This window comes from Anoplophora glabripennis, unplaced genomic scaffold, assembly GCF_000390285.2.
Source record: "Anoplophora glabripennis isolate ALB-LARVAE unplaced genomic scaffold, Agla_2.0 scaffold1419, whole genome shotgun sequence".
In the NCBI taxonomy this organism is placed as follows: Eukaryota; Metazoa; Arthropoda; class Insecta; order Coleoptera; family Cerambycidae; genus Anoplophora; species Anoplophora glabripennis.
In genome coordinates this window covers 5,441-32,974 of record NW_019417535.1, presented here as the reverse complement: position 1 = coordinate 32,974, position 27,534 = coordinate 5,441, and the positions used below count along the sequence as shown (strand labels likewise).

Genomic DNA, 27,534 nt, shown 5'->3' with positions numbered 1-27,534 from the left:
TAAATCGCCCTTTGAAAAATGGAGATTCCTATGTAAATCGTAAAGGGTTTCATAGTGTTTTATTACAAGGTGTTGTATATTACCCTGGCAAATTTATAGACGTCTACTGTGGAGAACCTGGATCGGTCCATGATGCAAGAATGCTTAGAAAATCAAAATTATACCTGAAAGCTGAATATCCTGATTATTTTGGGCAGTATTATATTTTAGGAGATTCTGCCTATCCGAACCTACGATGGTTGCTTGTTCCATTTAAAGATACTGGCAATCTAACTGAGAATCAAAAATACTTTAATTTTAAGCATTCCTCTGCACGAATTGTGGTAGAGCACACTTATCGCATGTTAAAGGGGCGGTTTAGAAGATTAATTCATTTAACTAACTTAGATATAAAGACATGTGTCAAGATTGTTATGGCATGTTGTGTTTTACATAATATTTGTGAACAAGATAGAACGGAGATAACTCCTGTAGCGGTGGAAAACATCGATGATCAAAACAATGAGCAATTTGATGGAATTAATAATATAAGAGATACAATATTTAGATATATTATAAACAGTAGATAATTTCGTGATTATTTCAATAAAGATTACTTTTACTAAACGACTTTTATTAACATCAATAAAAAAACAATCTCGAGTATTCAAATCTAGTCTTGAAAATATATAAAATTTTAACATCAACAAAATTTACTGGACATAAATAATTAAGTATATTTTGAAGTAAACTATATTCTAATTTGTATGATTCCACCATTTGGTCCGACTTCTTGACTGATTTTAGATTTCGAGACACAAGTGGAGATCTGGAGTCGAATTAGAAACGGTCCAAAAAGTGAAATAATTCGTTTGGTTGTACCAGACATTAGAGGACATTAGGTCATTGAATATATCTTCTATTTATTTATTATTAATAATTTATATATTTTTAAATAATATAAGTTTTGAACAATATGAAACAATAAGTTATACATTGTAACTAAAAAAGCTATAATTTGTTGGCGAGATCTTCCAAAACCTTAATCTTTTTTTCTTCTATTTCTAATTTTTTCTTTTCTAATTCTACCAGTTCTTTGTGGCGTATCATTTTTGTTTTTTCTATTTCTCTCTTTAATTCAAAATAATCTTCATTTACTCTCCTTTTTCTTTTTTTTGCAGTAGGTTTTTCAAAGCTACTTTCTGTTGTGTCACTATCAATTACATCAATACCTTCAACTTCTATAGCAGCATTTTCATTTGGATCTTCGCTGGATTCCAATGTATGTTCAGAACTATTAGTAGGTTTATTGCCTAAAATATTATCCATTTGATCGTAGAAATAAAAACGGCTAGGAGAACGTCCAGTTTTAGTTTTGTTATCTTTTGCATTTTTGTAAGATCTTTCCAAGCTCTTCCATTTCTGTGCACATTGTTCATATGTAAAGGAAAATCCTTTACTCAATAAATCATTACAAACATTTTCAAATACATGCTTTCTTTTTTTTGGATGTGACATGTTCTCTATATTTGTTTCCATTGATTGTATTAATAAAAATACTGCATCATATGGCCAATGTACTCTATCAGCAGTAGTAGCGGCATCATTACTACCATTAGAATGTTCCAGCAATGTGGATGATTGAGTACATGTTTGCATTGCAGTATTCCCATCATCACTTCTATTTAGTGTTTGCATTACCGTATTTACATTAGTACATGTTTTCATTGCAGTATTCCCACCATCACTTCTTTTTGGTGTTTGCATTACTGTTTTTAGATTCCCATCACTTTTGACTGGCGGTGGCCTGTTGAGATGATGATTTTTTGCGTAGTTTAATAACTGTTGGGCAAATACTTCATCTACAACAATTAAGAAGTACAAATAAATTTCTGATATCTATTCAGAGATTACAGATATGCTACTCTAGCATATCCATATTTTCTGGTGTACCTATCTCAGTAAAACTTGTAAACAAATTCAATTTTGTAATTACCATGTTGTACTCGTTCACTATCTTCTTTATTTAGTTTTAAATAATAATTTCTGCCCGACTCTGCATCATTCAAAACAATATCAACACCTTCCGTTTCAATCTGTTCCATTTCAGCCACGATATTTTTCAGACTGTAAATTAATACAGACATTTATATTTGCATTTATTATAAAATATAAATAAGTATTTTCCCTTCTAAAATATGTAAAACAAATCCGAGAACAAATTTAACTTACCTAACCTCCCTATCTGCCGAAACACTGAATACTGAAAACAAAGACAATTTGACATGCAGGCGCCTGTGAANTATATCAAGAAAGAATGTCAGAAATATTCGAGGATATTAAGGGGGTAAAAATGTTCATTGATGATTTAATAATAAGTGCAAAAGATAAAGTAGAACATGACAAAAAACTAAGGGAAGTCTTAAAAAGAGCCTCAGATTACAATCTAAGATTTAATAAAGATACATGTAGGTTGGGTCTAAGTGAGGTAAAATACATGGGGTATAGAGTTACTTCCGAGGGGTTAAAACCGGACGAATCAAAGGTAGAGGCCATCCTACGAACGTGGGTGAAATACAAAGATTTCTAGGTCTAGTCACTTACTTAGGTAGATTTATACCGAACTTGAGTGAAAGAACTGCACCACTTAGGGAACTCATCAAAAAAGATATTATTTTTGACTGGAAATTAAAACAAGAAAAAGCGTTCAATGACTTAAAAGATAGTTTATGCAAAAGCCCGTGTTTAAAATTTTTTGATCCGAATCAGCCGGTAACTATTTCGGTGGATAGCTCAAAGAGTGGCATGGGGGCGGTTTTGATGCAGGAAAGGTGACCTTGCGCCCATGCTTCACGTGCTTTAACTGGTCCTCAAACAAGGTATTCACAGATAGAAAAGGAATTGTTGGCGGTTTGGTTCGGAGTAATACATTTTTCTCAGTATGTACTTTTTTCAAGAAAATTTACTGTGGATACAGACCACAAACCTCTAGTATCAATAATAAATAAACCAGTAAACTCATGTCCTGCAAGGTTACAAAGAATTATAGTTCAATTACGAAAGTATGACTTTCGGTTAATTTACAACCCAGGTAAACAACTAATTCTTGCAGATACACTTTTGAGAGCGTATATTAATAAAAAGTTTGATGAAAATATTGACATTGAGATGGATGCACAGATTTGTCTGATTGAGATGAACTTAAATGCGACGAAAGAAAAAAGAGAGGAATTTTTGGAGGAAACTAGAACGGATGCAGCTTTGATTTCTTTAAAAAAACAAGTTGAACAGGGCTGGCCGACTAAATTAAAACAAGTTCCCGACAATATTAAATTTTACTTTAGATTTAAGCATGAAATATCAGAGGATAACGGTTTACTTTATAGAGATACTAAAATCATTGTTCCAAATAAACTCAGAAAGGAAATCTTGTCGAAACTGCATTGTAATAGCCATTTGGGTATAAGAAAGAGCATTGAAAAAGCCAATTGTCATTGGCCGGGAATGAATAAGGATATGATACTAGCCTGCAACATCCTCTCCTGGGAGCTGTATGACCTTGTCGTTGGTGGACGGGCTTAAGTAGCTACAGTGAACCTAAGAGCTAAACCGGCGGGAGTTTCATACTCCTGGCAGGGTCACCCAAGCCGGAAAGGTCGAGGGAGAGTAGTGAAAACTAAGAAACAGCTCAGNGTAGATTTTGCTCGTTGCAATCACTTCACCTCTCAAACAAGCACGTCCGCTCAGCTCGGCTGTTCGCACTGAACTGAGATAGCATGCCACTGCGAAAAATGTGGCTGAGTGTGCAAGAGAGACAGACAGAATCTCAGTACATGCTGTCTCACTCTAGCACGCACGCGATTGGTTAAAGCATTAATTTCCAACCAATCACATGCGTGCTAGAGTGAGACAGTATGTTCTGAGATACTGGGTTTCACAGACCGTACATGTTTTGAACTTAATGAAAATATGCTCCAGTATTTTAGAGATGGGTAACGCAGCAAAATTTCCTGCGTTGATACACTAACTCAAGCGCACACTAGTGCGTTAACCCACTGCGTTAACTCAATTGCGTTATAACGCAATATCGGTTCAACTGGCGGATGACGCACCTAGCACAAAGCGCAGCGGTGTCATCGTATCACCACTATACACCACCCGACGCGTGACTCGTTACAGCTTCATCAGCTCAGCTCACTGCTCAGTGCTGTGACGCTGGACAATCTTGAAAAAATATAACTGANTCCCACTGATCTGGAAGTGGAAGGAATATTTACATTTATTTCATTATTGCTAGTCTCAATAGAGTTCAATATTGTATTGGAAATGCTGATTTTATTCTGAACCGAATTTTCAATGTAGCCTTCTGCCACTGAATTGGATTTCCAGCCACCATGGCGTTTTAATGTAGTAATATCACCACCGGCATCTACTAATACGGTTGCAGATGTCCTACGAAAACAATGCCCTGTATATAAATTCGGATCAGGCAGATTTAAATATGTTGCTATTTTCTTCCCTATATCACCAAATTTATTAATACCAATGTTTTGAATTGTGCATTTTCCATTTAAATAATTAACGAAAAAAGATGGGGTGGGGCAAATTTTAGGCCGTAGATTCATATATTTTTTACTAATTTCGTAGTATTTGCCGGTAATTGTAAATGTTCCTTGTACTTTTGTTTTAGTTTCTATTACATTAACAATTAAGATTCCATTCATGTCTTTGACATTTTCACATTTTAGGTCATGTAGTTCATGCCTTCGACATGCTCCTATTATTCCAACAATCATTGCTACCTAAAAAAAAACAACAATAATAAATAAAGAGAAGAAAAAAAAAGAAAAAAGAAAAAAAAGAAAAAAAAAACAGGATGACCTAGGCTGGTTTCGACCCCGGATCTCATACTGTAGTCTAGTCCAAATTGAGCGCCTTAACCCGATCAGCCACGAGTTCGGTTTATGAGTTTGCTCGAAATTAATGAAATATACCTATCATGCATGAGTCGAATGGAAAATGTAATCATGNCATTCATTTGGGACATATGGAACACTAGCGCCACCTCAACTTCTGCCATTTCTTGGACAAATTTTGTCAATTTTTCCGTATGAGTTCGTGCTCCTTATCTAGTCTCCATGCACTGAATACTGAAAACAAAGAGAATTTGACATGCAGACGCCTGTGAAAAATATCCGTTCGTTTTGACACCTGAGCGTGTTGCACTTAGCAACTAAAAACTTCTCGCCCCGGTGTAACACACTCTGCAAAACGAAAGCACCTCCTGATGCCTGATGTTAATGTTAACCTCAAATATTATTTATAAATTTGATTCTGTAGTTACTTTATTTTTAAAGATTATTTATTGAATTTTTATTTTTTTTTGTAAATCACAAAAAATAATGAGGTAAATGGCGAGTACATTTGATGAATTGAAAGTAATTTTTTCTTGTTTCAGTATTATTACTAAATCATTAACAGCCTTCATTGGATTATCTATTTGTGGACTGTCTGGATATTTGCTTTACTTACTATTCCGAAAAGAAGAGGATGATGATATCATTGACGTATATGCACAAGCCTCAAAATTTAAAACTCTGGAAATAAAAGTTCCAAAGGACATGGTTCGTGCTTTAATTGGTCGAAATGGGAAGAATATTAAACTCGTACAAGAACAGTCTAATACGAGAATAAATTTTAAGGATAGGGATGGAGCCGAAGATAAACTATGCATTATTAGAGGTTCAATTGAGGCATGTAATGTTGCAGAGAATTTAATTCTTGATTTTATTAATAATCAACCAGTGTTAGAATCTGAAGATATATGGGTTCCAGTAGCATGTATTGGAAAAATTATTGGAAGATGTGGCGAAAAAATTAGTGAAATTAGGAGTTTGTCTGGAGCCAAATTAGTAGTTGGCGATGATGAACAGACGCTTACGACGAAAAGGGTAACAATTAAAGGTGCAAATGTATATATATTTTTTTATACCATATAATTCAGTATGTTAATAGATTGACTGGAGAGGTTTTATAAAAAAGCCAATAAGAGTTTGTTCAACCTGTTCCTGTGCGATAACAGATCTGAACTTGGAGATGGTATATACCTGTCTCGATGTGAAGGTTCGATTTACAGATCGCAGAACTAACAGGATCAATTAAGTCAATTAATGTGTACTTATCTGAATTAAGTGAATCGATAGATAAAAGTCTGACGAACAAGCTTGTCGTAGTCCCAAATTGCGAATTTTAAATATGACGTGGTTCAACATTCAATCTGAGCTTGAAACCAATTTGAAAAATAAAAATATATCAATGAATGCAATTGATATAAAATTGGTAACAAAATCTGTTCATACCTAGTCATAAAAATTCTTAACAAATTATTCATACAAATAGCTTACATGTAAACATAATATGTATTTATTTTAGTCTTCGTACAAGATATTGTTTATTTTAATAACGTGTATTTTATGTTGCATTCAAACTTGCTCTTGGTGGATTTTTAGTTCATTGGATAGGTATTTTAAATAAAAATACAGGCTGAAGCCTTGACAGCTGAGAGTTATCTGGGATTGCCAGATATAAGAATCACATGTTACACAAAAAAAAAAATGAAATAGAAATAGAAATATAGTAGATGATGATTTTTATCTTCAGAATTCAATTACAGAGAGATCCAGAATGATTGAAGTGTTTGGAGATCGCAGCCTGTGCCTGTCTGTCAATACTACAGATTTTTATATGTTAAAGATGATGTTAGAAACAGGCTGTGTTCCCCAAACGCTTCAATCATTCTGGATCTCTCGGTAGTATATTGTGCTAGTAATGCCCATCAAGAAACATAAATAACCGATCCTTTTCCAATATTTAATATGCATGGGATGTCTCTAGATGCCCTCTAGATTATCAAAAAAATATAATATCAGTTTCTCATATACATAGATAATTTTTTTATTTTATTAAATGTTTTATAAGAAAGATGTACATTAAAAGCTTATTAATCCTGCAACTGCTACCAGCGGATATATACGTTTTGGGAAATTGTGCCACTGACAGACATATATGTTTGCTATTCTGCTGTTAACTGCGGTAAGCATCTGCAACTGCATAAATGTTTTATGTAATGGCGATATCGTTGGTGGGATTAGAGGCCATCTGAACATACAGAACCTATGTAATCTATGTAAACCAGCATTTGATGACCATTTTGTGATTGCGCTGGACATGGCCTCTAAAAATAATTGTAAATTTCTTGGTATATTATATAAATAAATACCATTTTAATAATCATCAGGTTTTTATTGAATACTGCTGATTTTTCTGATCTAGGGGACCAACATTATGCCTAAAAAATCAAGGCTAATATGATTAGTTTTTGAAATATTTAAAAAAACCGAAATTTTGGAAATCCGTTTTTATTTCATTTCAGCCTTGTTTGAGGTGAAATTGAAAAAAGAAGAACACTTTCTCATTGCCACCTTTTTGCCCTCTATCAAATGGCATAATCAATTTTTATATGTAACGTTTCGTCTCTCCAGGACCATCATCAACTTCGTTTTTTTAAATACGACCCTGGAAACTTTATTACATTTTTTGCAAGCCTTCATGACCCCCCAATACTGTACTGCCTCAGCCAGAACCAGATTCAGACGTTTTGTCTGGAAATTTTATCTTCAGTGTATTCGTTCCAAATTTATCTAAATTTTTTTTTTAGATCTCTTTGTTTATTGAATTATCGTACACTGTAAGTGTTGTTAGACCCTGTGAAATTCATCTAGTTATTTAAACTATTACCACCACACGTTATAATAAAACATTTATTATTATTGACCATTACCATCACTTTGTCATACATAACTCAATAAATTGTTGCGTCAAAATTAAAACATTACAGTTTTAATTTTATTATGACAAATTAATTCTTAAAAATGCATATGAACAACCAAAACGCCAATTGAATATTATTCTTTCAAAAATTTCAGTAAATGTTCAAAAACATTTTTGTTTTGTCTAAGGTTGAAAATGAATATCAGCGTAATATTATCGGAATTTATTATATCTGTAACCGCAACTGTGAAAGAGCATGTCAAATGTATTTGTATCATGAAAAAAATTGAATTTGTTTGAATTTTGGGCACTCGACAAGTCTAGAAATAACTATGGACATGGGAATAAAACTATTAATGTTTTATTTTAATGTGTGGTGGTAGTAATTTAAATGACCAGATGGATTTCACGGGATCTAACGACACTTACAGTGTACGATATTTCAATAAACAAAAACCATTGAAATAACTTGACATTTGTCAAGTTAGTTGTCAAATTATTGTTGTGTCTGAATAGTTTTTGCCGAAAATTTAAATAAAATTGCCCGGAGATTATTTAAATTATACTAATGAGAATTATTTTAAATTGTTTATTATTTATGGAAGAATGTGACAAAGTAATTTCAAGAACATGTGGAGAAGTTGCTGCTTTTTTCCATAAATAACAAACAAATTAAAATAATCCTCATTAGTATCATTTAAGTAATCCCCAGGCATTTTTATTTTAAATTTCAGCAAAATCTACTTAAACACAACAATAACTTGACAACTAACTTGACAAACGTTAAGGTATTTCAATTGTTTTTAGAGGCTTGATACAAGAAAAACTGCCCAAAAAGTAGAAAATTGCAAACATCTCTAAAAGTAGTAATGGCAACCCTAACAATGCTTATATGGTTTGAAAGGATCTGCATACGACAGAGAAAAAAAATACAGGGTGTTCCATTTAAGTTAATAAAGTTATGTTATAAAGTTATGAAATTGTAACAGCAAAAATGAAACACCTAGTATTAAATGTTTTAATTTGTAGGTTTAGCGTTACCTATGCCCTGCACAGGTACCAAAAATCCACTTGATATCACGCCCCTGAAAAGAGTTACTAGCATCTCCGCGGACCCTTGCATCTGTCAAATTTTTTCTTTAAATATTAATACCTCAAATTCTATAACTCCTAGGTACAGGGAATATTTAATAAAGTGAACCTCAAATTTCACATACAATTCGAAAATGCAATTATATATAGGGTGTCCCATTTAAAATAACGTAGTTCGTGCCGACTTCCTGTATAATCGGAAGTGCTGGAGAGTTCTAGATATTTTAGTTGTGTTTGTCCCAGAGACACTGCTATGTTGCCAACTTTTCAAATTTCAGCAGTACTTTCCTAGATATCGATCAGCGCAGTTCCCGATGGGACACCCTGTATAAATGTTTTTATTAAATACAAATGGAATATCTAGTTATAATAATTTAAATATTTAATAATTACAATATTAGTAGAAATAGTTTTAAAAATAAGGTATTTTTCTAACTAATCATGTTTTACCTCTATAATAAAATTTGGTTTAACAGCGTACATTATCTATAAAAAATTAAAGCACAAAAAAAATTTTTTAATTCAAAAAAACGGAATAAGAAAAGATCCCACTCTAGAACCTGTCTCATAAATTTGCATATTGAAAGACAATTTTTTTTTAAATAAGCCATTCCTTTTCAAAAAGCACTTTTTTGGTTTAAAAATCAAAAAATTAAAAATGTATTTTTATATTTTTCTTATAAAACTAAATCAGAAACAATCAAAATGCAAAAAAAGTTTATAATGTCTTTAGTTTTTGACAAGCTAAAGGTATCTAAAAATTTTTTAACTGAAATATTCAAATGCTCTTAATTTCTTGAGGGGTTGAAATAAAAATTTGAAAAAAAATTGTAAATTGTGTAAAAGGATACTAATAATAAATACTAAGAAATCAGGAGAATTAAAAATGATCCGGTCACAAAAAGCTATTGACACAAGTAATAAAAATGAATTTAAGACTGCCCAGAGATGAAGTTATGTAATTCCACACACTGACATTCCATAAAAAAAATTGAGATGGTGTTTGTAAATTGTCACATAAATTCGTTTTATTTTGCAAAATAACTAGTATTTTTATTTTGAAGAAAAAAGTTCAAATTAATATTTCTCTAGCCTCATCTGTTTTTTTTTTTTTGTATATTGAGGTTGAGAACTGCAGGAAAGTGTTTTCAATTCTTAATATCTTGAAAATTGTTGGAAATATAGAACCAGCCAAAAGTTCTTTCCAGCGACATCAATATCAGCAGGAGTAAAATTATGAAATTATTTTGAAATTATTTCATATATTGAATTGTTTCCAGATGTTTTCAAGAAAAACACTCCCTGAGATATTGTGATCACCCTATATGTATGTTGTTTGACCAATATTCTGTCACCTCTAACCCCCCTCCTTCCCTGTGATTTTTTCCTTTTTTGTAATTTATTTAATTATTTCAGGTACACAAGAACAAATAAATGTTGCAAAATCTCTAATTGAGGATATTGTAGAACAAGCACAACAATCCCGACAAAGATTAGAAGCTACTTTATCAAAGCGAGAACCACGCTTACCACCAAAGTTTCCAGATATTCCAAGGATGGTTAATAGTCCAGGAATTGAACGAATTTCTCCTGTACCAGGTACATTACTCATCAACAATAAGGTGTATGTTGATATTGCATTACAGTTTACTGTTGTAAAATATAACTACAATTAATATTATTACTATTATTGTAGATTCTTAGAATTTGTTTCAGTTGGTTTTATTAAGACATTTTATATATACAGGGTGAGACAATTTTGTGCGTTTTTGGGGATGATGTCAAATAATTTTTTTATTTGCTATTATGGATTTTTGTGAAGAGTTTCTGCACAATTTTTTTATATGTATAGATTCCAGTTCCAGTCCGATTGCTTTTTAATACGACTCAATATTAAGCCATGGACATGTGCGTGTTTTTTGTGGATTTTGATGTTTTGCGTTCTTCATTGGCTTTCTCCCATGTCAGCGTTGCTTATGGATCGATGTTGAGGTGATTTGGAGCCTGGTGGGTATGAAACAGTTGGTTGACGTCAAAACATAATTAATTTTGTGATTTTGGAATTTTGTGGACTTCGATGTTTTGTGTTCGTCCTCGACTTTTCTGCATTGGCGTTTTTCATGAATTGATCTTGAAACAGTTTGGAGTGCTATGGGATGGACGGAATTCTAAATGTTCAGCTGTCTTCTCATACTTTGGATATTGCGGAACTGAAACTTGAAAATTCATTTCTTGGTGATAAATAAATGATGTTGGTTTTGAATCCAATTTCGCTGAAATACAAGCACGTACTAGGCGTGAATGTAATCTTATGGTTTTTGGTTTTCCTCTTAATAATGATGCCGAGCACGATATTGCAGGTGTGAATGAAATTCTTAGTCATGTTTGTCCTGATAAAAATATTACCATATTTGGAGGTCGTGTTGGAAGCAATTACAATGTCTCCAGACTATTTAAAGCACAATTATCAAACAGAGACAGTTCTCCGCAATAACTGTTCTCTGCAATAAACATAAAATCTCAAACAAGATTTGACACCAACTCAGCTGAAATATCTTTCAAACCTTCGTGAAACTCTAGAAGCGCGCAAACAGAACGGTGAATCCAACTTAACTATTAAATATGTTAATAGTGTACCTAAGATCGTTACTAGAGGTGTGGAGAATCATAAGAGAACCAGAGATGAAGATAATTCTCCTAGACCAGTAAAGGGAAAGTAAAGGATTTGAAAAATTTGGATAACTTTCTTAGAACAAATAAGGGGTTTGATATTTTGTGTTTGTGTGAAACGTGGCATACTTCCAGTTCATTAAACTTCCCGCATTTGTTTCCTTTTATAATATCTTTCTCTAGTGTTGTAAAAGATAAGAGTCGTGGTAGAGGCAGTGGCAGTCTAGCAGTATTTGTAACAAAAAATGTCAAAGTTAGGTAATGTATTCGATCAGTCATCTTGGTGGACTATTTTATCACTGTGCTATGTGTGACATTACTCATATGCTGGACCATTTTCAAACAACTATTACTGTAATACTTGATATTTATCCTAACCTGCTCCTTACGTTATTGGCGGTGACTTTGTCATGTTTCTCAACAGGGCAGGGCCTATGAAATGATTGCTGAATCGAATTTGTTTGAGCATAGGCATAGCTGTGATAAGGTCATAAATGCTAGAGGTCATTCCCTGTTGGAATTCATGCATAACTCACTTGCTTAATTCTTTTTTTTATGTTATGTAATCGTAATATTAGTGTATTTGATTTTTCTCATTCTCCTAAGTTTGTATAGTTATTGTATTATATTTGTTTTTCCCACTTGTTACAGAACTCTTCCTGTAAAAATTGTCAAAATTTTTTTGAAGGTATAAATAAATAATAATATCGTACAGATTATTGAAAAATTATTTATGTATTATTTCCACATTGTTCTTAAATAAATATTTTATTACTGTTTTATTTACATATTTATGATCATAATGATGATAGATTTGCCTTATTTATGTAAAAAATGAGGTATCAAATGATGAATGTAATTTTTAGGGCAACCAGATGCTCAGTTCGAAGTGTATGTATCAGCAATGGTAGATCCTTCGAGATTTTGGCTTCAAATAGTAGGTCCAAAAGCTACAGAATTAGACTGTCTGGTAGAAGAAATGACAGATTACTACAACAAACAGGAAAACCGAAAATTACACATATTAGAAAATATTAATGAAGGTGACCTTGTTGCTGCCGTTTTTCAATATGATAATAAATGGTAATTTTATACATAGATATACTACAGTTTATTTTCTTGCATTTTTCAGTTTTGTAAATATTTTTAAGAGTATTCTTATTTATATTATATAACTTAAAAAATTTCAGTAGTTTAATAATAAACACCGAAATAATTGTTATTATTTTAGGTATAGAGCAGAGGTGATTCGCCTTAGTGAAGATAATTCCGAAAAACGAGCAGAGTTATATTATGTAGATTATGGAGATACTGATATATTACCCTGTAAAGACCTATATGAATTAAGAACAGATTTTCTTAGGCTACATTTTCAGGCAATTGAATGTTTTCTTGCTAGAATTGGTAAGTAAACTGCAAATATACTAGGTTTCTACAAAAGTATTATCACTGAAATGAGGTTAAATGTGGTTAAAATTTTACAGTCGCCACTCAAAGGTCACCGCAGTTAGCAAGTTCCTATTCCTACACTATCAACATTGCCAGTTGTTTTTATATCAACCTAAATTGTGTGAAGTTACAATGGAAAACAATTTAGTNGAAAATGGCAAGTGTGATCTTGCCGAAACGTCGTCCAGAACACGATTCTATCCAGAATCAAGAAAACCATACGCGGAGAGGAACCCGGAAACATCTTGACAACACATATAATATCCGCGGAAATCTGAAGTTCAACATATATATATATTTAAATCAAAGGTTAAACAGCGAAACTAATGAAAATAATTTAGTGAAAACAGTTTGCTTTTCTATGACAATGATGTATTATTTTAAAGTTGCCATATTTTTTATGTCAATGTGGACGAATTAACCAATAATGGTATGTAAATTGTAAATAGAACTATCGTTTGTCCTGAAAATGAACATAAAAAATAAATAAAACTATTCTGATTTTTTTGAAATAATTTAAGTTTTTATGGACAATTGTGTTCCTATTTTTTTAAACAGTGTAATTAATTTAATTTCTGAATCTTTCAAAGGGCAATGGCTGTTCTGTTGAAATGCCATATCTCCGTGCTTGTAAAACGTCTACTGCCAATTAATTTCACACTTGGTATGATTTAACGTGATGGTAAATGGGTTTGTTACTTTTTATTTTAGTTTCAACTTTATCAGTTTACGAGAGGGTGTTTGTAAAGTGCTTTTGTGTGGTGTAAATGAATAACCGTATAAAGTTGATATTATGAAAAAGCATGTATACAAATCAAGAATGGTTGACATGGTTATAACCTACTTTTTGTCCAAAGAAAACGATGCTGCTACAAGAAGACGATATCATATGGATTATCTCGACTATCAAGTACTCAGTAAGAAAATTTTGTAAGATAGATTCCATATTTATGTTGAACAGGAACAAATTCAGAGAAAGAAATTTGGAACCAGAAATTTTAAACACCATTGAAGAGGATGTTGGTACTACAGTACTCGAAGATTAGGCATAAAATTTCAAGTATGTAATATGTTGCAAAAATTGGGTGAGTAAACAGATTACACAGCCACACAAATAAATTTTCATACTTTATGTATTTTGACCCCTTGAATTGAATATTGTAAGCTTAATTTCATTTTATTGACATTTTTTATAATCTTCGAATTTATGCCAAAAATAGCCATTTTTCGCTTAAAACAAGCACCAGCTGTCGGAAAAACTAAAAATCTATTAAATTTTTATTCAGACATGTGTTTTTCCATGTATTTTGGAGTGCTGAATACGAATTTGATGTCAAAACTATTTTACGATAGGAATTTGGGCGAGTATTTGCCAAAAACACATAAAATAAGATATTTTATTGCCAAAAACGACCCTTTAATGGCAGCAAAATTAAAAACTAACGAAGTTTTGGATTAGACACATTTTTTTTTATATGACCTATTGGATCCAAATTTAATTTTAATGTCCTCTACCCTATGTATTTTAAAAAAAATTTAATCATTCTATTAGGCCTTCCATATATTTATGTATATAAAGCAATAGTCATAATAACGAGCGTTCAAATAAAAATGTGGTCAAGTTGGTTCTGAAAATTTGGACGTAGGGCGTAGCGTATAGCAAATGAACTTAAACGTCATCTGTCCAAGCGCTATATCGCCGCTATCAATTTGAATATTTTCATTTTAAAAAGCGTTTAAAATGGTGTTTTCTCAAGAACAAAAAGTGTTTATCATAGAGCCCTACTTTAGAAATGGACACAAGATTGATGGAATATGGAAGTATTCTATTGAGGAATGTTTCATAGAATTTCAAAATCAATTTCCCGGCGTTGTTGAGTACAAAATTTTTCAAAGTGCAATTCACCGTTGTGTTAATGTCTTTCGTGAAATGGACAGTGTAACAAGAAAAGAAGGAAGCGGCCGACCTAAAAAGCGGACTGAAGAATTAAAAGAAAATGTCCAACAAATAATGGAAAATGCGCCAAGAACTTCTGTACGTGTTTTATCACAAATGGTGGGAGTATCAGTCGGTACCTGCCACACAGTGTTAAAAAAAGATTTGTGTTTGTTCTCCTATCGTTTAACTTGTCAGCAAGAACTTCATGAAGTTGATTTTCCGCGACGGACTGTATTTTGTGAATAGTTTTTAAACAACTACGGTGAACTTCATAATATCACCTTTTTTTCTGATGAAGCCTGGTTTCATTTAAGTGGTTACGTAAACTCACAGAATATGAGAATGTGGTCTTCTGAAAAACCAGATAACTTTTTTGTTGAGGCCCTCTACACGCTCAAAAAATTGGAGTTTGGTGTGCTCTCAATCGAAGGAGGATTTATGGACCTATTTGTTTTAATGGTACTCTTACTGCGCAAAGGTATAGAGAAGAAATTATCGCTCCTTTTGTTAACCAGCTGGAAGAAAACGAAATTACAAACTTTTACTTTCAACAAGATGGCGCAAGGGCACATACGGCAGGCGAGACGATGAATATGTTGAGGGAAGTTTTCCAAAATCGACTAATAAGTCTCAATGCTGAACATGAATTTCCACCGAGGTCATGTGATATTATGCCGTGTGATTTCTTTTTGTGGCCTTACCTTAAAAACACTATTTTTGAACTGCCTATTCCTGATTTAAACCATCTGCAGGCTCGACTTATAGACAAGATTCGTGAAATTAACAATACCCCGAGCATCTTAGAAAATGTCTTTAATTCTTTGAGGAACAGGTGTGAAAAGTGCTTGGAACAAGGAGGGGGACACTTTCAGCAGCTGCTTTAATTTATTGTTATGACAAGGAGGGGGACATTTTCCGCAGCTCCTTTAATTGTTTGTTATTGTTATCACGATTATTCTTTAAAATAAAGTTATATAGTCATTAACGTTATTGAAACTGACAGCTGCTATACAGCTCGTTGAGAAATGAGGTTAAGTTGGTCGCTATAAGCTACTCCCTACGTCCAATGCGTCAGAGCGAACTTCGACCACATTTTTATTTGAACGCTCGTTACTATTTATTAAGTAGATTTTCAATTAAGGAGTTATCACATGGATATCGAATTATTTCTCCTTTATTCTTTTTGGTAATTTTAGTTTCTGGGTCAGGATTTTTTTGTGTGGCTGTGTTCTTATCATTATGTATTTCATTTATTGATTACTGCTTGAGTTTTCTGTTAGATTACTTGTTAAGTACTTTTTCATAGTTTATCTTATTTACAAGAATTAAATTTTCATTTCCACTCAATAAAAATAATGCGCCAAAGAGCAATACCTCATAGTGGGTGGTGTGGAAATTTGCTTTTTAATAACTTTTCCTTTATATTATGAGGTTTGACAACAATGCATAGCCCAGTTCTCTATTGTGTATGTGCTGCAACTAAAGCATGCCAATGTTTGAGGTTGTACTAGCTTGTCCAGCAGCAGGGTATGAAAATTACTAAAAAAAAAAAAGAAAAATAAAATAAGATCTCGGCGGAATTTGAAAAAATTAACTATTGATATGTGTTTCTAATGGTTAAAAGTAGCCTCTGTTTAAATATGACCCCCACTCAAAGTTACACCCTGTTTATGGTCTGCCTAAGAATCATAAACCCAATGTCTCGTTTCATTCAATAGTTATACAATCGAGTCGCCGACATATTCACTGGAGAACCACTTGATGGCTTTGATAGGACCACATTTCGTGGATAACCATAACCATAAGTGACTCAGACATCTTGTTCAGCTTTGATATGGCGTCCTTGTGGTACCAGTAAGAGACACTTTGGAATTACTACGACTTTTGTTCCTACCACAGGAGCTATCCCTATTTGAGCTTCTTGTTACTTCTCGTGGAAAGGAGATTACATGAATAAATCGATGCTGTTTACATGGGGAGTCCTCTGAGTTTGGTAATTGGAAACAGCTGGATTCAAAATATTACATTGGCTTAACAACCTGATGAGAGGGAAGCATTGGAAATCGAACAATATCAAAATATTATGAACCCTGAGGAACGCTTTAGTAGATTTGGTTACCTCTCGTAAAAAACAGGCAACAGCATGAGGGAAAAATATGTGACAACGCAGGTCTGAAAGTATACATAATGGCATTGGTGATACCGCAGATGAACATGAGACCATACCCACCATCCTACTGCGCAAGCATGGAGCCGCGCGTAGCCAGGCCACGCCCTGAATAGATCTAGAGGTACGCGCAATGGTACTGATGTTATAGGCGATAGACGTGGGACCTTCTACCTAAATCCCACTACTGCATTGCGTATGTAAAGATGCATGTGCATGGGTGTTCAGCGGGGAACGCGTACCCAACCCTACGCCTTTACCTGACGATTTTTAATTAATAAATATAATCAAACTATTTAAACTTGACATTGGGCATTCAGCAGAATATATGAAACAATTTAATTTTATATTGAATACTTCCCTCTCCTAGACCCTAATAAGATATAACATCAACAATTTTCTTTAGATTAGTGATATGTAGTATACGGTATTGCATAAAATCAAATTTCAGGTAGCTATTTATTCTACACAATAAGTTTTGCCCATATGCTTTATATGATCTCGTCATAAACTTATTTAAAAATGGACTAGAAAAGGATTAGTGGAGAAAATTGGTGACAACTCCTCAAAGTATTATTTTCTATTAATTGTTATTGTTTCTAGTCCCGCATTCTTTTTCATGCTGTATTAGTTATTCTGCAAACAAACAATTGTAAACTCTATGTTGATGAAATTTAAAAAACCATTTAAAATGTTTGGTTTTCTTCAAATAAAGAAGAAATACAAACAAACAAACATTTCAGAAAATTTCACAATTTTTTTGCCACAAATCCTGCCATGTATAACATAATTTCCTCAGAAAATATAGTTATTGACCCCACAAGTAAAACTATATTCATCTTCATTTTCTGTAACATTTGGATTTTTGGTATTTTATTAACATTATATAATATGTTTCATTTATCAGTTTTTGAGTTTATTTTTTTAGTAGCAAAATTTAAAATATTAATTTGCTCTAAATGAATGCAATTTTCTAAATATCCTTCCTTAATTTCTGTGTGAATTATTATTTTTTTGTATGCAAAAATGAACTGTACACAAAACTTGGATTGTCATTGCCCTTCATAAAGTACCAAAAAATGGTTCTTTCACACTTTATTAAATATTCCCTATACCTAGCAAGTTATTTTAACCGCCTCACATGGTGGGGGAACCATAGCATAATAGGCAAGTGTGACGCGCTTGTAAGTGAACAAATTGCGGCTTCACTGTGGTGGGGAGATTGGGGTGTAGTACCTCATGCCGCGTGGCGAGATATTGAAACAATTATTTTATTTTGTTATTTTGTTTTTTGATAAATGTACTATGTAATTGGAAATTAGTTTAATTGTTTATTTAGGTTAATAGTAGAATAGTGGGTATTAAAATACATAGTGTAAGAGCCAAATTTTACAGTGAAGGCCGGCTTCAGTTGCTTTATACGACGAGCCGCTACTGCTATTTAGTCTCACTGATTCTTGAAAAGGAATAACTTTAACATAAAGACAGTGATTTTAAATCTCGTTAGTCTGACTTTAAGTCTGATTAGTTAGAGTGAAATACTCTAAATTTTGATTATGTTGATTTTTGTCTAAATTTTGGTTACGTTAGTTTCTGTCTAAATTTTGATTTGTTGAAATAATCCCAGGATCCCGGGATTAACTAAATATGTATAATCTTGAAATTAGAAATAAGGGCTGGGATCGAATTCCCTACTTGTATCTCAAGAACCAAGCTATTGCGGACCCGTGTTCGTATGATCTTTTTATCTTAAAATTAGTTAAAAATTCCCCCTTTAAAGTTTGTACAAGTACTTAATAAACACCCTGTATATCAAGAAATTCTAATCAACCTCGATACCATTCTAAGTACATTGGAAAACTAAAAATAGGAGGAATTATTTGACAAATATATTATTCGTTTATAATCAGCAGATCATATAACCGTCTACATATTCACTACCGATAGGTAAAAGAATATAGTTTTTGAGTTATGAAATTTGTATTAAATGTGTTATAAGTATGTATACTTACTATATTACATAGAAGTATAAAACTAAGAAAATGGTGAACACGCTACATCGTAAGTATGTATTTACAATCTTAAGAAGTATTACTATTAAGCTACTGTTAAGTAGTACTAGTTCTAATTAAATTTGGAAAAAAGTAAAATTAACCATGTACTAAATGTAGTTAGGTACCTATTACAAGATGAAATTAATAACATTTTTGCAATTTTTTTTTTTTAATTTATTTAGATATGACAATAACTTAACACCAATTATGTTAGTAATAGTAGAGAAATAACAAAGAAATGCTCAGATTAAGTAAATTTTACTATTTTTCTAGTATTTCAACAAATAAAATATCCTGCTACAACTTTCCTGACTACTAACAACAACTGAAAATCACTTTCAGTTTAAAAATGTTATATATTCCACAAAAAAACCTGTAATTTTGCGATAAATAACAATAAGACAATATAAATATATATTTACTGATGAAAATGTTTTCCCTTGATTTGTGTGAAAGTCTGCAAGAAACATTTGATACCACAATGACATTACAACCAAAATTACAAAGTGTCTTCTCAATATGGCCGTTTCTGACTACAGATTCTGTACCCTTACTTCCTATTCTTTACCTCCTTCCGTCTTTTATCTATTTGGCATTTTCTCTGATTGGATTATAAACGAACAGTAAAATATTCATGTGAGAAAAAGTGAAACTATTTCTATATAATGTGAGTAAATATTAATAGAAACTGTATTCTTTTATCACACTTTACATTCGAAAAGTTGTTAAACATAAATAATTTTTTATCAAAGAAGTTATACATGGTACCCCAGAAAAATTGGAACACCGCTTAGCTATATACTTTTGGGATCAAAATAAGATGATTTGTACCAACTTACAGATATACGTCTTAGATATATCAGTAAAGAATGTGACATACTCCAAGAGTAACTTCTTTGGGTGAAGATAAACCAATTTAGGTCAAGTTGCCTTAATATCATTTTGCTTATTTAAAAAGATATAATGCTTCAAAAAAGATTTTTATTTTTTCAATTTTTTAATGTACATTGCCACTAAGATGTTTCAGTAAAATTTGATATGGAGGTTTTTGGTATGGATATGATCTTATGTTTTTATTAGAATACATCCAAATGCTGCTCTGTTTTCTCAAAATCTCTTCCAACAAAAACAGGGCAAAAAGCCAAAATACTGTTCCAGATGTCCTTTTTCTTTTTGAAGGCCGATAGAATAATATGGATCTAGTTAGATTTCCTTTATCTTGTCCATAAAATTTCCGGTGTATTTGACATGGTGTTTGGTCTTTCCATTAAATCTTTAATTTGGTGTAACAAGAACGGGTTAGGGTGACTGGCTGATGCAAATTCATTCACTATTGATTGAATAGGCACATTTGGCTTGTGAACCTTTGGAAAAAGTCCCTATGTAGTTCCTTGAGAATGTTAAATATTTGATTCACAGGTGTCAACTCTCTTTTTCAACTTTCTTGATTGTAAGTTGATCTAATCAATTCTTTTGATTTCACAAGTCTTTTTAGAATACCCTGTATTGGTGAAATTATCTGATCAGAAATTATCATTTTCAGATATAAATGCGTAAAATATATTCTGCTTTTGAAATTGATGTCAATAAATATTTTAATATTTATAACTTTTTAGAACCTATTGGAGAAGCATGGTCTGAAGAAGCTGTAGATAAATTTGAAGAATGGACTCATGTGGCACAGTGGAAGAAACTGTCTGCTAAATTAAATGGTTACAGTGTGAGAGAAAAAACAAGGGCAAAACGTGAAGGTTCGCCAGTACCAGGTGTAGATTTATTCGAAATAAATAATGAAAAAGATGTGGACATAGCTGAAGAACTAGTTAAAGCTGGCCTAGCTATCTTTAAAAAAACTGATATTCCTGTGAATAGTAGGACAACTAGTATTAGTAATCTAAGTATTGCATCTAGTTCATAAGTTCTTAACTAATTTATATATTAAAGCCGTAAGTGCAAATTTGTTGAAAAAAAATGTGAAATTTATGTTTAATGTATTACCTACAAGAATGACACTTGCCATACAGTGTAGGAAAGTACCGATGGTCTATCAGAAGTTATGTGAGAGCGATAAAGTAAGCCATAGAAATCCATGTAATAGACAAGGATGGCTATAATGAAGGCGTGTAATAGTCAACGCCCTTTTCGCCCTTCCACAAATCAGAAGTGGATCTTATTTGTGGAAGGGCGAAATGGGCGTTGACTATTAGACGCCTTCATTATAGCCATCTTTGTCTATCACATGGATTTCTATGGCTTACTTTATCGCTCTCACGTAACTTCTGATAGACCATCGGTACTTTCCTACACTGTATATTATTGAGCTGATTGTTTCTGGGAAAAATTGAAATATATCAAAAAGTGACAGGGGATTTAAATATAGAGCAATACTTACTTTTCTCACTCAAAATTTTAGACTGTTGACCGTAATAGAGTTTTACAATTACAATTAAAATAATCAAATACTTAAGTAGTATTAATTTTGAAATAAATATTTTTTCTTAAAACAAATCATACTCCAAAGAATCGCTGTCAAAATACTGTAATAGCTTTTTATAAATTCAGCTATTGTGATATGTCGCCTTATACGAGTATTGCCCGAATAACAAAGTAGTGATTTATTAAAATTAAAAATTAAGTATATGAGTATTAGCTGTGTAGTAAACAGGTGATTCAGAATTAAGCAGCATCTTTTAAGGGTTGTTTCATTCATAAATATAAGATGAAAAGTTTGTACTAATAAGCATCTACAAATCCTTCCTTATGAAGATATGCCATTTAATTTTTCCAAAAAATATCAAATGTAAACCAAAACTCTTTACTTGATGTGGACAATTTAACAATCAATCTAGCCTCTATAATAGCTAACTATCATGCATGTTCTCACGAGATACAATAAGCACTCCTGCAGGGTGTTGCAAGTGGTTGTGCTCCACCTCGAAAAAACTCGTATTCCCAATTTTTTTTAATAATTGCGTATCATTTTTAATGTATACGGGGTATAATTTTTTCTTCAAATTATTGATATTGATTACCCATACCTCCGGTAATGATTGTTTGAGAAGGTTGACATAAATACTAATAGTAGCAATTTATATGGTCATATAAATGTGCACCAAGTCTTGTTTAAATATTTACACTAGTTTGGATGATAAAGTATATCCCGTTACACATTTTTATGGAAAATTAAACACAGGATTCAGAGATCCACATTAATCTGAACTTTTCATGTCATTGTTACAGAGTTCACTCAAGACAAGATATCATTTAATTTTTAATCACTCAATAAAATGGCTATTGAATCTATTAGTGATTATAAAATTTGAAGTATTTTTTAAATTTAACAATGAACAACTGATAATTTTGAACCAAAAACTGAAGTCTTAGGAATTTTCTAGTATGAGATGTGTAATGTAGGTATTCTGTTTTTGTCGTCATGTAATCATCTTTATTGTTATTAAACAAAAAAGTTGTGGTTTTTGCTAACATTAGCCACGTTTTTAGGAGAAATCCTCTGGTCTAAACATCTTTTCAATATATATGGCACACCATTGGAAAAAATACTTTTTTGTCATTTTTGAAATGCAAATTTTATTTTGAACAAAAATGATTTTGCCACTTTTTTGCATAAATTTTATCGTTTTGGTGCAAATTAACAATTTGGAAAATTGATATATTTAGATAAATAATTAATTAAACTTGATTTGATTTTACAAAATGTAGATATTCAAAATGCTGCTGTCTCAAAACACTTTTTAACACATCTCACGTTATTCATAATTTTAAATTTATCTAATATATCTTTATAAATTGCTAATTTGTTACAAAATTATAGAAATAGCAAAAACATATTTTTTCCAGTGGCATGCATAATTTTTGAGGAATATGTAACCAGCACACCTCATATCTTTGCCACTGGATTGAGCTGAGATTTAATGTTTTTACATTGAATGATATTTTATTCAGGAATAACTTCATTAGAGCAGAAGGCATTTTCTTTTTTTTTTTGAAAACTTCAAATACCTAGCCTGTATCTCAAAAATGAAGGCTTCAAGGCCAAATGTTTATGTATGAAAATATTCTTAAAGTTGTTGGAGGACAATACTCTTTCATTTTACACGCAATGTAGCTCTGGATAATTTGTTGTAAACAAGTTAGGTACTGCTCTCTCTTTTCCTTAATAAAAAAAAGATTGAGGTTGACTACGACTAAAAATAAATCTAAAAAACATACAAAATTTGCTTTGACTCGACAATTTCTCCCAAAAACAGTCAAGTTTACAAAAATTGCAATGTTCTGTCCTTAATAACTGAGATACTCTTGCATGACAACAAAAATGGGACACCTGGTATAGACATATTCTCCTCGTTTTTATTTAAGTTCATACTTACAAAAGAATGATGTAGATTAAAGTTTTAATAAAATTGCTTGCAATTTCAAAGTAACATTTAGAAAAACAGACGTAGATATCAACCAAACTTGTGTATTTTTACATAGGTATCTTTTAAAGTATTATTTTTAACATTCTCCTATTTGGCATTATCTTTCTTATTATTAAAGATAGGTCTTTAACTGCAACCCTGTATGTAAAGATAATTCTATTAAAAAGAATTACTACTTTATTTTATAGTTATGAAAAGCCTTTAATCGAAAAGCAAGTTTGTAAAATGTGGTTAATCCATTTTTAATGTAGGTGATATTTTTGGATATGATTTTATGATGAACTCAGAGTCGAGCTGCCTCCATTAAATTCAGTAGAAAATGTATTTCAGAATCTACCAATTCAAAGCAGCTTAAATTGAAACATGAAGTTAGAATTTATTATTCAATTTATTTCAATAACGATCAATACAGATTTAACACGTTTTCTATGCTTGTTCCTCAATATTTTTACTTTGAAACTGCAAGAATGGACTAAAACTTTGGTTATACAACTTTTTTTCTAAATACAAAAGTAAAGAATGTAGGGGAGTATAATATTAGAGACTATTTACATATATAAACATTTTTATAATCCCTGAAATACTATAAATTTGAATGAATATTGGTAGTTTTGAATGGAATATTCTACAAGAAAATAACATTGAATCAGTGAATACTTCTAAAAATTATTTTAAAGGAAGTGTTGGCCAATACTCAATCTGAAGAAATAACGCAAATCAGAGTCAAATATTAGTTCTAGTTTTTGTGGTTTTTGCTTTATTTTATATTTTAAAATTTAAAAACTTACGATGTGTTACTTACTTTAAAAAATATATAGTTTGATTTCTACTTTATTTTGTTTTTACTTGAATGTAGCACTGAATAAAGGAAACTGAAATTGAATTTTTTTGTATTTTTATTATCTATAGATCGAGTACGCACTATGTCAAGTGGATTGAAATTTGTATGAACGGTTTCTAAACAGTTAGAAATATTGTAATGTAATTAATTGTTAGTGCTCAGACTAAACTCTCTCTACATGCAAGATATTACTCTGAATGATTACATTATTTAACAATTTCAGTGTATCAGGTATGTGTTTTTGTATTAATGATATAGATATATTTTTAGTTTTTATTTTGAATAATTCGTGGGCACCAAAATCCGTTGGCCACTATGATGCTTGAGCAGCGAGAGCTATCTCGGGCACCAGTTTCTGTTTACAGTGCAGAAACACCACTCGGGCAGATACAGTGAAGACACGGTATGTCTAGAGGTTTAGAAAGAGTTAAGACTTCACACAGGAATAGTAGGTATAGGGATACTTGGGCCAGACAAATGCCCTTATGCGCATACTCAGGAATCAAAGTTCTTTAGGGTATTTAACAGTAATTAGCACCAGACACATCCAGACAGTAGTGATACAAGAAGTCCAGCGTACAGGTCCCAATGTGTGTCAGAGAACATTGACCCGTGGAGGTTTTGTCTAACAAAGGATAGTTAGCCATAGTACTAGTTGATCTGGATTGTTCGTTAATAGTAAATGTTTGATTTCAAACTTTAAAATGTGTTAATTAATTTCTGATTAATATAATGCAGCTTTATCAAATAAAGCATTCGGAGTATACATGGTGATAGATTTTCGAGGCTATTATTCAAATTTAGAAACCAAAAAGAACTACAACGGGGTTCGGCAGATATTCTGTTAAAGAATGGGCTAAACTATACTCTCTATCTGATTTAGATCCTACGACGAAAATTAATGGAGAAAAGTCATATACAATGTTGCTCATAAATGTTTAGTTTTCGAGATACAGGGTGTTTTTTTAATATAATTCGACTACTTCAAGCTAATTTCGGATCCAGGGGTTTTTTGGTACGAGAAATTCGAATTTATCGACGATTTCGTTGTATCTTCTAGAGCAGGGGTCGGCAAGTAATTTTAGGTGGAGTCCGGATACTTTTGAAAATTTTTAACGAGGTCCAGAAAAAAATTCATACTTCTTATTTTTTTATTTTAATTTGGACTCAAATTTAATCTGCTTACTACATTAAGAACTCAAAACACTCACACAATTGTAAAATACTAGAAAAAATGATAAGATTGGCACTTAAACGTAAAAAACATTTTTTAAATAAATTATTTGAGTAATTTATACTTTAAAAAAATTTTTGGCGGTCCAGTATTTTACCTTCCGCGGTCCGGACCTGGACCGCGGTCCGCCAGTTGCCGACCCTTGTTCTAGAGGGTGCCCCAAGCAATGCATTTAAACTGCCAAAACTTTTTTGTGCCATGGTGTATTTCACTTTGGGCTGGAAAAATCTTTTCCCCAACTTTTCTGCTTATTAAAAATATACCTTGCTAAAGCCAACTGTTTTCTTTAAGTTTCAAACCTAAAACTGTTGTGTGATCATCAGCATAGCTGCTTTATACTTCTATGACAAAAATAATAACCATTCACAGATGGTGCAAGCGTGGAAAGATTCGACTATGTACAGATTTGCATGGGTTTAAAATGTTTTTAAACAGTCGAAATGTCATTGTTTAAGATGTACCTTCAGTAAGACAATACAGACCCACTTCACAGCGGATGGATTTAATAAGATTCTGATTTAATGTTATCATACTGAATTATTGTAACTAAAATTAGCGGTATGGTTAACCTCGGCTGCCATTGTAATGTCTTTATAAGATCTCTAATTTGTTGCACAATATCAGAGGGACAGTTGATATCGAAAAGACTTAAATCGAAAGGACCTGCCTGTATAAGGGTTCCTTTAAACTTGGTTAAATTCATATAAAATGTCTTCCATAAATAAATAGAAATTTCCATTAATATAGCTACAAACACTGTCAAAACCTGCTGGTATCCCTGGAAACAGGTCACTAATCAGGCCACGGATTTTTATTTGAAATGTACCCTCTACTGTTATAAAAAATATACTTACATCCTCCCTGAATAGGTATTAACTATGCCATTTACCTTAATATCTTTTAGCCCAAATTTTGTTAAGGGGAGAGCTGTCTGTAACCGTGCTTGATGTTGAAGCTGGGAAACTATACGATACGATAATAAAGCTCAGAAATAAAGTTCTTCGGAAAGTGTACGTTATAATAATAAACGCTTGAAATAAGACAAGTTCTTTACAACGTCTTTGATAAATAAAATCAATGGGTTCTATATCTGTATACGACGAAATTGCTGGTCCATAACTCCATAGTTTTTTAACCCAACGACCCATAATACCTCCCCTTTGAAAATATAAAAATGGTGACTAGATGTTATCAACATTTTTTCAGGTTTCTTAACATCATATAATCTAGGTGACGGAGTTATTACTGTAGTATGGGGAAGGGGTTGAACAAGATTTATTGGTATTGGGGTGGTCGGGATATGCGTACTAATATTTACTGAGGCACCATATATATATATACTGAATACCCTGTATATCGTATTCTCCAAGAGAATAGACTACCTTGAACCAAGGGTACATTATATAGCCTTATCATCGGCAGAATGTGATAAACCTAAGCTGTGTCCGATTTCATGAACACGAACAGGAAGTAAAACTATTCCATCATCTGCACTCGGAACTAAACCTTCATGCCTTTGTTCCTTATTATCTGAATGAATTTCAGTACACATGTCAACGGCTGCAGGAAAATATGCATGTGCCAGTTTTCCTTCACGGCCGTCAAATCGGAACGGGCAGCTTCCTTTCATACACTTCCAATGTCTATTCATATATCTATCTATATTAATTGTCTATTTTATATCAATAAAAAGCGTTCTTTTGAAAGATAATTTTGATACATCAGACCACATCGCAAATGCCCTGTGTGGTGCGTCCTGCCGATAAATTTTTTTTTTCTCTTTAATTTTCATACAGTCCACAAACGCAACACTGTGTGCTAACTGAATGCCCACCAACGA

At 32.2% G+C, this 27,534-nt stretch overlaps 2 protein-coding genes across 4 annotated transcripts; one reads left to right on the top strand and one right to left on the bottom strand.

The window, feature by feature from the left end:
* Positions 1-990: 990 nt before the first annotated feature.
* Positions 991-2,126, bottom strand: LOC108915337. The gene is made up of 3 exons (XM_018721346.1): positions 1,976-2,126; positions 1,179-1,841; positions 991-1,064 (listed from the first exon to the last, which is right to left on the bottom strand). The coding sequence occupies exons 1-3, from the start codon at positions 2,124-2,126 to the stop codon at positions 991-993; spliced, it is 888 nt and encodes a 295-aa protein (XP_018576862.1).
* A 3,142-nt stretch (positions 2,127-5,268) lies between these two features.
* LOC108915339 (tudor and KH domain-containing protein homolog) lies at positions 5,269-21,238 on the top strand. 3 transcript variants are annotated; one of them, XM_018721348.2, is made up of 6 exons: positions 5,269-5,386; positions 5,438-5,943; positions 10,369-10,500; positions 12,438-12,654; positions 12,803-12,975; positions 20,797-21,238. In XM_018721348.2, exons 1-6 carry the CDS (start codon positions 5,382-5,384, stop codon positions 21,096-21,098), a joined length of 1,335 nt encoding a protein of 444 aa, XP_018576864.1. In that variant the 5' UTR covers positions 5,269-5,381; the 3' UTR covers positions 21,099-21,238. The 3 variants fall into 3 exon arrangements, with proteins under 3 accessions (XP_018576864.1, XP_018576863.1, XP_018576865.1); XM_018721347.2 differs by having other exon boundaries at positions 10,318-10,500; XM_018721349.1 differs by lacking the exon at positions 20,797-21,238 and adding an exon at positions 13,732-13,795 and having other exon boundaries at positions 10,318-10,500.
* The last annotated feature ends 6,296 nt before the right edge of the window (positions 21,239-27,534 follow it).